The 16,244-nt window shown below is 43.5% G+C and overlaps 1 protein-coding gene across 2 annotated transcripts; it reads right to left on the bottom strand.

Annotated features, from left to right (window-relative positions):
* Positions 1–276: 276 nt before the first annotated feature.
* On the bottom strand, positions 277–8,872 carry VGLL2 (vestigial like family member 2). 2 transcript variants are annotated; one of them, XM_039871027.1, is made up of 4 exons: positions 7,948–8,420; positions 5,411–5,717; positions 2,758–3,315; positions 277–1,506 (listed from the first exon to the last, which is right to left on the bottom strand). In XM_039871027.1, exons 1-4 carry the CDS (start codon positions 8,026–8,028, stop codon positions 1,466–1,468), a joined length of 987 nt encoding a protein of 328 aa, XP_039726961.1. In that variant the 5' UTR covers positions 8,029–8,420; the 3' UTR covers positions 277–1,465. The 2 variants fall into 2 exon arrangements, with proteins under 2 accessions (XP_039726961.1, XP_039726953.1); XM_039871019.1 differs by lacking the exon at positions 277–1,506 and having other exon boundaries at positions 1,706–3,315; positions 7,948–8,872.
* Positions 8,873–16,244: the final 7,372 nt, after the last annotated feature.

Below are 16,244 nucleotides of genomic sequence, written 5' to 3'. Positions count from 1 at the left end.
ATAACACAAAATATCTCCCTCAATGAGATACATGAGTAACTTTGGTGTCATGAGGAAATAAAGAGAAAACCATTAATTTCTTAGTAATCTTTTTTTTTCCTTTAGTGGTAGGTTTGGATTCTTAGCCTAGCTTATTAAAATATAAAGATAGCCAATATTTCAAAGACACTTTTTATCTTGACAACTCTACTGTCATAAGAGTCTAGAATTTAAGAATAATTCTTTTCCTGAAAATAATACACACACACATATGCACACACAAAATATCAAGTAGTATTACTTTCTGACATCAGATCTTCTATAAATTATTTTATTCTAGAGAAAAACTAAGACATTTATTTTCTTTTTATGAAACAACACAGCGACCTTGTAGTAAACAGATTATCTTTAATGTTTGTTTCTTCTTCCTCATATCCTTTAGCTTTGCCCACACACAGACCCCTTTCCCTGTCCCACTACTAAAGTGACCAAATCATGACCATAGAGACTAAGAAAAATATTCGAGGTATCGGAGACTCCATGGAACATTCCTTCTCCTTGTGCTGATTCCTAGTTCTTCATGAAGACAGTTAGGGTCTCTTGTTTTTTTTTTTTTTTTTTTATCCAGAGGAGATTAGAACAAGGGGCAGAATTTGTGGGAGAGAAGGCAGAGAAGGGTTTCTTCTTTCATCGTAAAATGTTCCTTGTAAAAAATATGATATATATATACACACACATATAAAATATATCCAGTGCAATTGCAATTGTTGTGCCAAACACTGGGAAGTGCCACCTTGGTCGATGTATTTCTGGAGTTTTCAACAGTTGTCCCACAACAGCTGCATTTCAATAAGACTTGGGCAGGTGGCTCCAGATAAGCCACTTGCCACTCACATTCAGGCTGAGGCTTCCATGTTCATAATCCAAAGGAAAAAGTGTGTCTTTGTGTCTGTCTGGGGGGCTGGGGGGCAGGGGCGGAGGTAGGGAGGGAGTGGGTAGGAAGGGAGCTGGAGGCTACAGAGGTGAGGAAGAAGGAATTGGCTTCTTTTTTACTTCTCTACCACAGTCTTCAATGCAAATACAAATAACATTTTAAATCTGAAGATACTGACATCAGTAGTGCTATGATCACACTACTTAATGAAATAATTCACATCAGCATAAAAAATATTCACACCAAAAAGTCTCTTTTTCTTTCCCTCCTTCCAAAAATATCTTATATCACCTAAGTGATCTCACCACAGATACTTCCAGCGATTTGTCCAAAAGCTGTTAAATGTAATCAGAGTCTTCGGATCTGCTGTTTTGGCAGAAAGAATTATTTTTAGACGAAATTTCTGAGATATGTGTTTTGGTTTTCCTGACACACGGAGAAGTTTGAAGTCTCTGCCTTCCCCCGTGTCCTCATCCTTGACGTGAGAGGCACAGTTGCCGAGCCTCCTGGCTGGTCGGAAGGGAAAGGTAAGGGGAACCCTGGGTCAGCAGATCAGCTCAGGAGGGATGCACCACAGAGGGAATAACGACGAGCTGCAAACCAAGATCAGAAGCTGTTACAAACCCACTCGATTCAGCTCTGAGTGTCACCAAGTGCGCTAGGCAGAGACCTACAGGGGAGAAGGTGGGTTGTCTAAAACCAGTACAGATCCTTGCTTTTGTCCTGAGGCTGCAAACCTGAAAGCAGAGAGAAAATAAAAGAAAGAGAGGGAGAAGAAAAGGAGAGAGAGGAGAGAAAGGAAGGCACAAGATATTTAAGGAAAGAGAAAGACAAACACCACTGTCTTACTGTGAAAGTCACAGAATTCATCTAAAGAGCATGAATGAAAGTAAAAGCAAAGTCAACAGAAATGTCAAACCTTCACCTGACGGAAGGAGCAGTGGGCAAGACTACATGCCAAAGATTGCATTTATAACTATTTTTTTCATTTGTCCTAAAACTAAAGCAAGCAAAAAAGTAAACCCTTATTTGAATGTACCTTCCAAATTCAACTCTTTAAGTCAGAAACTTAATATTATCTTTTAAACCGTATTCTAGTTAAGTTTTACGTTTTTAAGAGATTTATCTAATTTGGCAATTAAGTTGATATCAGAGTCGTATTTTTCTTTCCTTATAATTGTCACTAGGTAATAAGACTCACCTTCCCCAAGATGTAGAGAATTTTAAACTACTCTTAGCAGTTACTCTAGATCAGCGCTGTCCAATAAAAACACAATGGGAGCCACATTTTTCTAGCAGCCACATTGAAGGAAAGTAACAAGAAACAGGTGAAAATTAATCTTAGTGACATATTTTATTTAACCCAATACATCCAATATGCAGTGTTTAAAATAATTCAACATGCAATCAATAAAAATATTAGGGAGATGAATTTTACTATTTTTTGGGACAAAGTTTTTAAATCCAGAATGTATTATACACTTACAGAGACATCCGGTAGGGCCTAGCCACATTTCAAGTGCTCAGCAGATACACGTGGCTAGTGGCTACAGAACTGAACAGCGCAGAGCTAGAATCTTTCCAACAAATTTAATAAAATTTTATTAAATTTTAAAGTCCTCTAATATTTACCGATCAGGGTACGGCAGGGTCCTACATTCTTATCTTGCCCCCACAGATGGCACAGAGTCATCTGTCTACTGAAACGCAACCCCGCCATGCAGACGTTCGCACTACAGTGTCACTGGGGTATCCAAAGAGAACTAAGGGGGTCCAGAGTTCAGTCCAGGGTGAGGCATAGGACAAGAGGGGCCTATGTCTGTCAAGCTCCCTCTCCGACTTACCTGAGTCCACGCTGAGGCCCAGACCTTGGGCCACGTCCCCCGTGGGGCTCGCGAAGGGTCCTCCAGGTGCGGCCCAAGCGGCGCCGGAAGGTTCGCCCTTGGCGGAGAGCTCGCAGGGCGGGCTGCCGGGCGCGGGTGCCGGGGCGGGCGCGAGGCGAGCTGCGCGCCCTGAGGCAGCGGGCATCAGCAGCGGTCCGTAGCGCGGATCAAAGTGCGGCGCATAGACCTCGTGCACCGCTGCCGGCCGCGGGTAGGCGGCGGCCTGGGCACCCAGGGCGCTGCCCAGGGCGTAGGGGTGGTGAGGGTGAGGGTGAGGGTGAGGGTGAGGGTGAGGGTGCGGGTGCGCGTGATGGGGGTGCGCGTGGTGCCAGGGCTCCGCCGCACCCTGGTGCAGGTGGCTGTGCAGCGCCGCGGGCGAGTACGGGTCGGCGGTGGCGAAGGGCATCTCCGAGTGCGCGGCGGCTAGCTGGCTGCCCAGCGGCGCGGGCACCGGCGCCTGGTACGCGCTATTCCAGAAGGAGGCGGGGAAGCTGCGCTGGCTCATCGGGAAGGAGCCGTCTGCGGGCCGGCGAGCCGGAGGGGAGCAAAGGTTGAAAGGAGCATGTCACCGCCAGGAGACTCGAGTGTGAACCGCGCAAGGCCGCTGGAGAGCTGAACACGCAGGGCCGGCCAGGGACGGAAAAGCAGCCGCAGCCTAGGCTTTGGGGCGGAGTCTTTCTAAGGGGGCTGCAGCTTGTGAATTTGAAGTCAGGGCACGAAAAAATGTGGGAATCTTTTTGAGAGGAGGTCTCTGCTTCCTCGAATTTTGCAGAAGTGACCAGTGAGTAAACCCGGGGACTGAGGGAGAAAGGAAGAGCGGATAGACCTCCTCCTCCAGCCCCGGTTTTGGGGCGCGGGGAACTTCACCCACTCCACGCTGCCTCCACAGCGTTGGAGCAGACACGGTCTCCCTTTTCCAACCCGCAGCCTCTCCTCAAGCTAAAGATACCTCTTCCCACTCCTAGTTGGCCGCCTAGCGATCACACTACCACCTCCTCTCGCGTTTCAGCCTCCCTTGCTCTAGAAAATGTGCCTCTGATAGACTGGAAGTCCATCGACATATTTCGAAGTATTGCTATTATTAGCCTCCTTTCTAGAAAACTTCTTTCAAATATATATATTCTTTTCCAAGAACTAAATCGAAAGAGTAAACCAGACATACTAAAAGGGCAGCTGTATCGCTTGCACAGAGGGACAGGAAGGGAAAGGTCTTTTAAGTTTTAATTAACAAACTTTCTGCACCAAAGTGGGGATGCCACACTTATAATAATTTTATTATTATCACTGTTACTCCTACTACTGCTGCTGCTACTGCTACTGTCAAAATCGCTGTTGACCCCTAGTTCTTAGAAGCATTTTAAGAGGACAACATTTAGATCAAATTTGTTTCCTTTAGTGAGGAGGGAGGGATAAAAGAACATTTAATTCAAGTGATCTTCATTGAGCATCTCTGCAGAAGGCATAGGCACACAGACTAGAGAATACTTTTAAAGTGCATTTTAAGTGATGAACAGTCTTCCTATTAAAAATATTTAGTTGACTTTAGTTGAGAATAAAAAGAATGTTCTGTATTTAAAACTAATGTTTTTGGAGCTTGTCTAGGCAAGGCTTGTACAAACTGTCAAACTCAAGAAAAAAAAAGAGAGAGTGATGGTTGTCATTTCCTCAAAAATGTAATATGTCTTCCTTTTTACAATAAAGTCCTCATTTCCCAGCTTGGCACACATCAAAAACAAAGCTTAGTGAGAAGTTTACCAAATAATTAACTCTACCCTTGTCTTGGTAATAAAGGGAGGTTGAGATTTCAGAATAGGAGGGAGATTTAATTGACTTGTCCAAGAAATCATTGTCCCAGGCTGGGTAAAGTGGGCTTTGTGGGAAGAGCAGAACAAGAAAGAGGGACGTGTTTGGGGGAAAACCTTTAGAAATGTTTTGGCTCTACCTACATTCTTATTTCTTTGTTACTTTGTTTGCTTATTGAAAGATGTTTTCTGCTTCAAGATTTCCCTGAAATCTTGTAACTGAAACCTGACAAATGGCACAGGTAGGTTCCAGGAAACATTCTTCAGGAGATTTTGCTTGCAGTGGGACCTGTGACTTTTCTTTCTGGGTAAATTTTAAGAAATGGGGTAAGGGCCCTGAAAGTTGTAGTATGTGAAGATCCTCCTCCCTTCTGGCTTGGAGGAGTGTTGGAAACCTCACATTTCCATAGATTTTTCTGTTTATCTTATTGCCATCTCCAGGGATAGTTAAGAGGGCAAGTATCATTCTAATTTGAGACCAGTAAATAGAATGACCTCAAAGAGGTTAAAAGATTCGCCCAACGTCATATTGCTAGGACATAGAGGAGTTAACATGCAAACCCAAGCCTCCCAATTCCAAGGATAGTGTTTTTTTTCTAGGTCATTGCTCTGCTCTGCTCTTCTGCCTTTTGGAGGAGAGATCTTAGACCTGTGGCCATCCTCTTTCTACTTCCTTATCTCCCTTAAATTCCCCTCCTCACCTCTTCTCTGAGACCTAGTATTCCTTCCACTGCTTCTCACTGAGCTTCTCTAGGTGGATACCAGGTTGAGAGGGCCTTCTATCCCCTTTGCCAGTGAAGCCCCATACTCACCACGCCAGGGCCCCGAGCTCCTCGGTGCTTTGTTGCTTGTACAGCTTGGGGAATAGCTGCTAGGCTGGCTCAGGGCCCTGCTGAAGTGCTCGTCCACCACGGAGCTGATGTCTCCCTGGAAATAGGTGAAGAGGACGCAGCGGGAGTTGATATACTCCGCCTCTGGTGGGCGCTCTTTCTCCGGACTGCCTTCTTCTTCTTTTATACTGGCCGGAGTTTGGCTGGAAAAGGAGGAGCTGCCGCTGCTGTTGCTGGGGCTGGTGTTACACTCTTGGGCTTCCTGCATTTTGGAGTAATAGGCTAATTTCTGCTCAAAGAGAGAAGAATAGAGAGGTCAATTTCAGAAGAGATGGCAAATTGAGTTTAGACTGAACTCCCTCATCTGATCCCTAAAGTATCCAAGGGGCGATTGGCATGGGTGCTTAAGCCCATGCTCAATAAGGTAGCCTACATAGTCAGCAGGCCTCCCAACCTGCATCCCTACAAAAGTGGGCTTATTGAGAGGCATGTTGACCTTCTTGGTGCCTCTGTCACACCAGAAATGCTGCCAGGCCATAGGGAAAGGTCTTTGAATGTATCAGGGTGAAGGTCCCAGAAGATGCCTAAGCAGCCAGGTTATGAGTGGAGTTTAACTCGCAGGGTCAGACTCAGGGTAAATATATTTTTAAATCAGGCTCCAAGGGTAAAGGGCACCCAAGTCCAGTTAGGGCCTGATTGTTCCCTGCTTGAGAATTCAAGACAGATGCACAAGATGCAGGATAAGCATCCTCACGATAGAACATGAAAATATAAAAATCCACTCCACACAAGCAAATTGGAAAGAAAGAAATGCCGCAGAGTTTTGAAAGAGTTCCACTTATGACAGAATCGTGTGGAGTAAAAGGTGGAATAACATCGTGACATGGATCATTTTAGTAAACCTAAGTTGATATTTGTTTAGTCACACATACACTATTTAAAAGGCTTTCTCCTTTTTAAAAGAGATCTTTAGATTGAAGAAAAACCAATGGGTTATGAGAATTTCCACTCTCACCATCTCTGTGCACGTTGAGGAAACAAGTAATAAAAAGGAGCTGCAGAGGATGTTGGCTGCGAGGCTGGGTAAATTGTGACTGTCCAATAGTGATTTTAAAAAACCAAGTGTAGCTACTTAAAACATTTTCTTAGAAATGATCAATGGACTGAATGCAGTGTTAAAGCATTATGCAGGCAGAGGTGGCTTCCAAGGGGGACTGACCATACAGAAATGCAATAGATTGGTCTGGGGTCAGGGAGGAGAAAGGACCAAACAGACAGAAAAACAATCCACCTCTCTTTGCAATAGTCCCAGCGTGAGAAGCAGCTCATCTTAGACACTGAAGCCAAAAGAGTTACTTAGCAATATCACCACTTCTAACACATTCCCACTTGGCTTACAATGAGGTACTCTGGTGATTCCTAAAATTAATATTAAGACCAAATAAACTCCTGATCGGGAAGTTTAAAAAAGAGGAGGGGGGTGGGAAGCAAAAGCTGAATAGATATTTTGAATTTGCAAGCAAAACAGATGAAAACATGAACTGCGGGTAGCAGTGTATTTCAATTTTCTCGAAGCAGGACTCCAGGCTCCCACTTTCTAACCTGGTCCCGCCTCCTACCCGCACCCCCTCCCCGATGTGGTCTTGTTCTTTTCCAGGACTAGTGTCCTCAGTTTCCACTACATCAACTGAGGAAATGTAAAGAACTGTTCAACGGACGCAGCCCAGAGAAAGGAGAAATAAAAATATTTAAACAAAACTTAAGTTTGCAGAACCGGGGTTAAGCGGCCTTCTTAAAAGTGGGTTTGTTGGCTGCAGGGCAGCCCTATTCAGCTCCTCAAGCTCTTGAAAGCTGAAGTATTATTGTCTATGAAGCTGACCCCTGTCCAGTCAATCGTTCCCCAATAATACTCCTCAAAACTTTGCAGAACAAAGATTATAAAACAGATGCGTTTCGTGCGGTACTCTTTGTAATGAATTCCTTGATTCTGGAATTAACTGGCCTGAGCTCCTGAGAATTGAAATGGAAAAAATAAAATATATGCCTTGTATAAGCTTGTACGGATGAGAACGCGGGTCTTTGGATCACGAAACAAAAAGATAGAGACAGGCCTTTGATTTGTTGGGACCAAGGTTTGGTTTTATATGCGTGATCTTTTGCTCCCATCTCCCCGTACCCGCATTGGGCTCAGGCTCGGATAAATCTAGAGGCGGACAGAAACTAAGACAATCCAGCAGGCGCGATCCTCGTCTAATTATTCCCAGCAAAACCTCGTCTAATTATTCCCAGCATAAGCAGGGTTTAGCTGCCTTCCCAAGAGAGCAAACGGGCAAGCTAAAGGGGTTAGCTCAATCTAGCCGGTAGCAGCGCGGGCAATCCCGGCATCCTGGAGGCTCCTGCCGCGGGTCGGACGCCCGGGACCTGCGCGGAGGCGCGGTGGACCTCGGGCTACAGGCTTTGCTCCGAGAACCGGGGCGCGCCACCCGTCTCCGAGGTTCTGGCCCGGAAGAGACACGTACCTGGTGGTAGGGGGTGTAAGCGGCTGCGAAGTAAGGCTGCGGAGGACCATAGACTTGGTACATAACATCCAGACAGCTCATGGCTCCCCGCAGCGGAGACAGTTAAGGGTTTTATCATTAACTCCCGGACGGTTGAGCGCAGGGATGCTGCATGGGCGGTACTTGGACCGGTGCTCCGGAGTCATCCACGGCGGAGCCAGGGGCAGCGCGCTCCGCGGCTCTGGATCCCGCTCGCACGCTCCCCTCCCGCCCCTGCAATTCCAGCCCAGACCGCGCTCCGGGACAGAAGCGTCCCGGCTCCCGCTAGTGGGCATTTAAACCCCACGCCCGGCGGGCGTGCTGACGCCACTCCCAGGCAGCCGAGAGAAAGAGGAGGATGGGAGGAGGGCGGGGGCCTGGGGGCCCAATGGGGAGCGAAGGATTAGGGCTTGAGGGGATGCGGGTGTGCTTCCCCGGGCTACCCGGTGGCCAAGCGTGCAGCGAACTGAGCAACTGGAAGCTTGAGCCCTGAGGCTTTGTGCCGTGAGGTGTATGGAGTTTTCAGGCTAAAGCTGGAGAGAGACTGAGAGGGACAGAAAGAGGGGGTGGGGGTGGGAGAATGGGGACTCCTACACTTGGAGAGAGGAAGTTGGTGCGTGGTAGGGAAAGGTCCTGTAGGAGAGCCCCGGGCTCACACTGTAGAGTTAAGTGTGTGCCTCCGGGGGTGGCGCGGTGGGGGCAAATTCCCGGTGATGTGCCGGAGGGACTGCGCAATCCCCAGGAATCCCCTAGGACCTCCCGGTCATCTAAAACAGATGTCTACGGAGTCCAGGGACCCGTACAGGGCATGCAGGAGCTCCCTCTGCGGGGAAATAGCAGTGACTGGAGACTATAGCCTCTGCCCTGCTCCACTTCCTATGCGCCTCCACAGACCCGATCCATCCGCTGCCAGCTCCTACTCAATTCCACTTAGAGGCCGGTCCTTTTGCCCCTTTAGTGTCGGATCCCACCCCTTTCTCTTTGATGTGCTCCACCCGAACACGCTCCGCCTGTGTAGCTAGTGCCCCGCCTCTGGCTCCTCCCGAGGTGAACTGCTTTCGAGGAGTCCAGGAGGCCTTACTCAGCTCCCGGCCACTCTGGGTCTCCTCGACTGGCGTCTTTAAAAGTTTCAGGCTGCAAGAGGAGTCGTCCGAGGAACTGTAGGCAGGTCAGAGAGGTCTTTCTCTGCCTCTTCAGCCTTTTATCCAGCAGCTGCGATTTTGTTTCATTTTAAAGAGATAAAGGAGAATGCACTTCAATTGTGAAACACTCATCACCATTATCTTTTCTGCCCTGAGAGAATTCCCGGCTCTCACCTGCTTCCTGCTACGCTCGAGGCTTTCCAGCCTCCCCCAGCACCACCATCCTCAACCTCTGGGGAGGGGAGTGTCACAGTGGAGTCCTCCGTTCAATAAGTTTAGGAATGAATTGAGAAAGGCACTTTGTACGGTTGCTCAGGTGTCGGAAGGGGTGTTATGGGGATAGTGGTGGCCCAGATTGGGAGGAACAAGGTGGAGCAGAGATTGGGAGCGCTGCGAGCCCGGACTCAGGGAAGAGGCATCGCGGATTACGAGTGCAAGAAACTGCTAATTATTCCCCAGTTTAAATCCAACAAAAATTTTGACATCGATTCTCAGGCTATAAAACCGCGAATAAATGAACCCTTAAAGATATATTTGTCTTTAAAACATGATCATTTTAAGCAAATTGCTTCGTTGTTCAATTTTTGGTTTTGCCGGAATTATAAATGGGTAAATGGTTCCACGTCTCCAATCCGATTTAGAAATGGTGAGTTGTCCTAAGCGATTGGAGAGTTTCTTTAATTAACTATGATGCAATCTATTTGAAAGGAAATTAAAATAAAAAATAAAGACACCCCTTAGTTTTACCTCTGCCTCCTTTTAGAGGCGGGGCTGAGCTTGGCCGGGTTTTGGAGCCTTGGACCAACTAGGTGCACAGGTGAAGTAAGACATTTCCTACCTTTAGATTGTAAACCAAACAGTTTAATGTCCTGATACTTGGGCCCAGTGGACAAATGTTTCAACACCCTCAGTTTTGGAGGAGGGCAAAAGAGCGAATTAGCACCTGGAGAGCCATAGTGCGCGCTCGCGAATGTGGGAAGTAGGCGTTCGGGTCCCAGTCCCGCTCCCCACTGCAGCTCACCCTAGCTTGGGGGCCAGCTCCGCACCACCCCGCCCCGCACAGGCCTGAGTCGGCCCGGCCCGCGCGCCCTGGGTCAGGTCTCAGGACACCGCAGTAGCCAAGGTGCCCACGCAGTCGCCGCGCCCAGAACAGATCGCAGCCAGTAGGCGCGGACCCCGCGGGCCATACTCCCCGCTTTCGCGCAAGCTTCTCTGTCCATCCCTGGACACAGAGGTTCTACTTTGGCTTCCTCCTGTTAGGGCACATCTGGCTGGAGCATCTGTCGCGAGAGCGCGCTCCTTCCCGCACAACCCAGACTGCGCAACGTGACAGGTTGGTCCGCATTACCGCGCGGGAAAAGCCGTAGGAGGCTAGCACGAGATCGCACGTCTGTTTAGCCAATACTGGGAACCTCGACTTGTCCTTGCTCACCTTCCAGTAGCCACCTCCTGTCTCCTGTCCCCTGTCACTTTGACATTTTTATTTTACTTTGGCCATGGGACTAGAAGAACACTGATTTTCCCACAAATTCAGGAGAAAACGACCACCTCTCTGACTCCGACAAGGCCCAGCAAAATATTAATTATTTTTGAAAAGGATTGTAGGGGCAGCGATTAACCACATTTTGAGCGAAGAAAACGAAGAGAATGTGTTTCCATTTACCTAAGGCTGCTTTCTGTTCTCAATTTCCTCCTGAATCAGTTTTTAAAACTTGCTGAAGTTAAATAAGGGTATTGTCTGCACAAGAGTTTAAAGGAACACAGGGAATTGGGCCAGTGAGCATCAATCTTGAATCTGGGCAGGAAAATTCTCCTCTCAAATCCAAAGCGAAGGAAAGAAATAAACAGTCTGCAGTTTAAAAATACACCCAAAGATCTGTATATTATCTTAATTTTTCAGAGATCAGAAATGCTGTCACACAGGGTGTCATTTCTGAATTCAATGACCTTGTTTTATGCTAAAGCAGAAACACACACACACACACACACACACACACACACGTACACACACACACACACACCAAATATAAACCCCTCCACTCTCCCAGTCATTTAAACCACCAGGATATGGACACCTCAAAGAAGTCAGGTTTTGATTCAGAGCCTTGGGAAGGGGCTGGCTACAATGATAAGGAGAAAAGTGAGAGAAAAGTCTCTCTTCCTCTCACTCAGGAGAAAAGACTGTAAACCGAACAGTTTAAGGTCTCGAAACTTGAGTACAGTGGACAAATGTATCAACACCCCTAGAAATATCAACTGTTACTAATTACTAATCTAATTGCCGTTTAACTTCTTAATTGGATAGAGGGAATAGCAAAACTTTTTTTTTAGAAATGAATTACACTTTATGATAGCTTCATGGCAATTTATTGAGCTGCCAAGAGGGAGTTTGCCATATGAAATTTAAGTTAATTTCCTTCTAGTATTCTAGCTCTAGCGTGCAATTCTAACAATATCTGGAACCATGAAAATAAAAGTTGCTTTTATTCTCAAAGTTAATAAATGAAGTTAAATTACTTTTGAATAAATACATTTTTCGAGATAATGTCACAATGAAATTCTCTTCAGAAGGATTGCTTCTCATTTTTTTCTGATAACTGATTTCATTACCTTCTAATTTTTTGTGTCATCTTATTCTGAAAACTGCAAAGAAGCAGCTTTAAAGGAAGGATGTATAAATAGAACTAATTAGGAATGCTGACCTACAGCCAGCCCAGGCTCTCCCTCACTCATGGTTTATTTGGATCATTGAGTGTTGGCATTTTATGTTGCCTTATTCTGCCAACCAAAGGGGATGAACACTGTGGTAATCATATATATATGATTACAGAGCAGAAATGTGTTTCAAATTTGGAGAGTAGCTGACAAGATTTTGTGGATTCAAACTATTAACGGTATTTGTTAGTTGAAAACATGTCTGCAACAACTAGCTTTTTTAGGTATGAGGTGTTACTTAGCAATGGTAATCTAGTAATTAATGAACAGTAATTTTATTTTTTAAGAAATAACAGAAAAAAGAGGAATTCCTGTACTCTGAAATCTCACTAAAAAACTAAGTGGAGGAATTCCAGTTTGACTTAGTGAAAACCAAGACAAAGAAGATTCAATTATTTTTATACAAACTTACAGTAGGTCTTAACAGTGTTTTCAGGTAAAAATTCTCCATGGTTTGACCTAATGAACAGATGAAACTACTTTGTAATTATAGACATATATTTGCTTATTATAAGAATGTTAAACTTTTTCTCCTTTGTATTTTAAAGACTTTTTCATGTCATGTACAATTCAACTTTAGCTTAGGTGAAATAATCATAACTTTCTGAATTTAATTTTCTCTTTAGTTCATGTTGACATTAATGTCCAGTTCTAAGATTGGAAATGTACTTAATACCATATTCATCTTTCATAAATGAGTTCTTTTTAAAGTCTCTCTGAAATGCATAGTAAGTATAAAGATGTTATACAAACACAATTCATGACTCAAATCTTTAAAAATGAAAACAAATGGAAAAAATAGAGATTTGGAATAGAAGTGTGTCCAAGTAAATATTAGAAATATTTTGGTTTGTTAGATTTTTACAAGAGAGGAGAAATTAGGAGGAAATTTACATTCTCTAATATTTACTTGGACACAAAGAGTTAAGTCAGGGAGAGTGTATCAGTTAGTTATTAATGGAAGAAGTTGTTTTTCATCTTTATTTGGCTAGAAAACTCACTTTGCTTGTTTTAAATTTCTGACCACAGAGAAAAAAATATTTTTAAAAAAGACACACAATTGAGGATAGCCTAGAAATCGACTAGTGGGAAACTCCTTTTGGACATAGAGGTATTTGCAGAATCAGAAGGTGGAAGTAGACTCAAGGATTTAAAGTGCTGACTTTGATATTTGACAGTATTGTTGTTGATCCATTCCCAAACTTCTGTTTATAAACTTCATTTCAACAGGATGCTAAAGGGATTAAAAAGAGGCCATAGCAATAGCAGACAGAAGGTGAAGATATTCATCTGAGTGTGATGTCCTGTCACATGCTTCAAGAGATCTTGAAACAGCTTCTTAGAAACTCTCTCATAGGAAGATTCTCTTGGCATGTGTGAAAGAATTTTTAGCACTAACTGCTAGACTGGCATTGTCTGTCTTTAACTTCTTCTGCTATTGTGACTAATTTTTAAGCACAAATAAATAAAGTAGGTTTAACTGTGCCTTAAGTACAACATGAGGTTCGATGGTACATCAGGACACTTAGCCTGCAGACCCCGAAGCAGAACACAGCTTTTATTTTTGTTCTTAACTTCACACTATAAATACTGTGCATCATATTTTAAGGTGTAAGTCCAGTTGTTGACTATGAAATTTAAACCTCACCGGCAGTTTTTTTTTTCTTTTTTCATCTTTCTTCATGACAGGCATGAATCGGTCAATTTGTAAAATAATCCAAATTGTGACATCACCTGAATTTTTTAAAAAAATTAAAAATTCTAAATGTAAAATTTAAAGAATAGTATAACATTTTATGTGCTTCATGTAGGATATTGCCACATGGAGTCCAAGGGGCAATTTGGCAGTTGTCCAGAATATTTGGAATGAAAACCAGTTAAAGAAGACGATGTAAGAAATCAAACTGAAAAACTGAGGTCTCAAATTGGGCTTTCTCCAGGGAAACTTCTTCCCATATTAGTAAATTAATGCTTATACTCCTAAGCACTGCTAATTCTTTCTCCAAACATATGTGTGCTCAGAATATGGCCATGACCTTTAATGTCTGCTGGTGTTTGTAATATTTTAAGAAGATAGTGTTTCTAACATGGTTCAAATTAACACATATTTTTACCCCTTAGTTTTCTTTTTCTCTGTGGGCATTCAGTGGCAAAATAAATTCAAAGCCCTATTCTACATCAATGTATAGAGATTTTTTCCTGGGTACATGAGAGAGTAGCTATTGCAAGGCATTATCCTTTATTATTTTGGGTGATAAATGTGGTAGAACAACCTTTCAGTAATACAGCACAAAACTCCATTACCAAACAACTATTCTTAGAAAAATAAGCTATATCTGTGAATTTAAAATAAAATACTAAATTAAGGCAACCATACCAACAAATTAAAGAAAAGCAAAGATCTTTTTTTATCTTGGGTAGTAGACCTGTAAACTACAGAGAGAGTTACTTCAGTAGAAAGAAAATCTCAATAGCGGGTATCCAAAAGAAGACATTTCAAAGCACTGTTGTCCAATAGATGTGTTGGCAAGTAGCTGGAAAGAACCCCTATCTCTTAAAATGTGAGGGGAAAGGTGGAAGGCAATGCTGTTGATTGGCACATGAGGTGAGGTGGCAGACTTAATCCCTGGGTGCCTATAGCTCTAAAGGTCACATACTTGGGGATCTCAGCCCACTAGCTGCATTTCATGGGACATTGCCCTACCTTCTTTGTGAAAGCATTACAGTCTCAACCTGATGGCATTACTTAACTACTTTCTTTAGAATGAAGGAGGCTGAAGAGTAGCATGGAAGGAATGATGAACTGGCGAGCAAGACTCAAGGTTCTGACTGGTGTGACATGATGTCACCCCTTAAGCTCTCAGTTTGTTCATCTATACAATGAAGAAACTGGACTATATGATCTCTATCTAAAGATGTTTATGGCTCCAAACTCTGAACTTAGAACAATCTCATGTTTGATTTGAAAATAGTGTACAATGTTTATAAACATTTTCAGTATCAGTGTTATTTCTAACCTAAGATCCTTTTTGAAGAATAGCACATTATAAGCTTTACTTGAAAAGAAATCACTTAGTGTTCTCAAATTCTCACTAAGCAGGGGCCTATTATTAAAGATTGAGTAGAATTAGCCAGAGATCCTTTAGAATGCCAGGGAAATGTAAAAAGGAGCTGTGTCTTCCAAGCATCGGGCGAGTGAAGTTGAGATCTTGGCTAGGCAGGATTGGTAGCAAAGCTGCCTATCATATCTGCTTTCTATGGCCTGAGCATGTGTATGTACACCTGGTGTCTGCTCTTTGGGAAATCCAGTTCGACCTTTCTGAAAGTTCATGAGACTGAGTAAAGTTGGGACTTTGAAAGTAGAATTTAAAATTTTTTATCATATTCACATTATATAATTACTGCATGTTTCAATGTGCAGTAGTAATATATGTAGCTTCTTTAACAGAGAAAATAAATTTACTATTATTAGTCTTAACGTTCTGTTATTAGTACTACAAATTCCCCTGCCCAAGACAAGTGAACTTTTAAATACTAAATTTCTGAAAGAAAATGAGCAGTAACACACACTATGTTTAGAGTCTTAGCCTAGGTAGAAATTTCCTTACTTTGTTTATCCTAAAGAATATTTGAGAATCAGTTTCTGTAGAGATGACAGTGAGTTTACCCTTTGGCTTGCCCCCTTTGCTTCAAACACATAGAAATCATAAAGAAAACATAGAAAGAGATAACAAGGAAACATAACAGAACTGCACAACAAGGTAAACATTCTAAGGCCAAAAATAGACAAGACACTCAAAGCCATGAGCAAGGCTGATGCCATGGGCTTGCGGAGGTCTGGGTAATCAGGAAGCTGGTAATCAGGCTTTCAGCTCTTTTGGGCTCTGGGACCAAAGTTCTGAGTCGAACACACTGCCTAAAATCAGGGCTTGTTCTGGGTCCCTCATGCCCACAAAAGAGGCTGAAGAATGGCTGCTGACCTGTTGTCCTGGCTACATCTTCAGTATCTCTGTAGTCAGAACTCATCGCATGAGGTAAAGATACCTCTCAAAACAAATTTTGTATATTATATCTTGAAGATTCACATGCTCTTCAATTCGACAATTTCATTTGTAGGTATACACTCCAGAGAACTTCATGCACATGAGCACAAAGAAATACCTATGGAAAGTTTCTCTGGAGCATTATTTGTAATAGCAAAAACAAGACAAAACGTAACAGCAACAACCAACTCAAATAAAACAAAGCAAACAAAAACAAACATACAAAAGTAGGAGAAAGAAATAAATTGTAATGCATTAATACAGTGAAATACTCTACAGTGGATAGAATGAATGACTTAGAACTGCATGTATCAATACGGTTAAATATCAACAGCACAGTCAAAAACTAAAAAGTGGTTGCCAAAACAGTATGATACTG

Source organism: Pteropus medius, unplaced genomic scaffold, assembly GCF_902729225.1.
Source record: "Pteropus medius unplaced genomic scaffold, Ma_sr-lr_union100, whole genome shotgun sequence".
Lineage (NCBI taxonomy): Eukaryota > Metazoa > Chordata > Mammalia > Chiroptera > Pteropodidae > Pteropus > Pteropus medius.
This window is presented reverse-complemented; position numbering and strand designations above follow the sequence as displayed.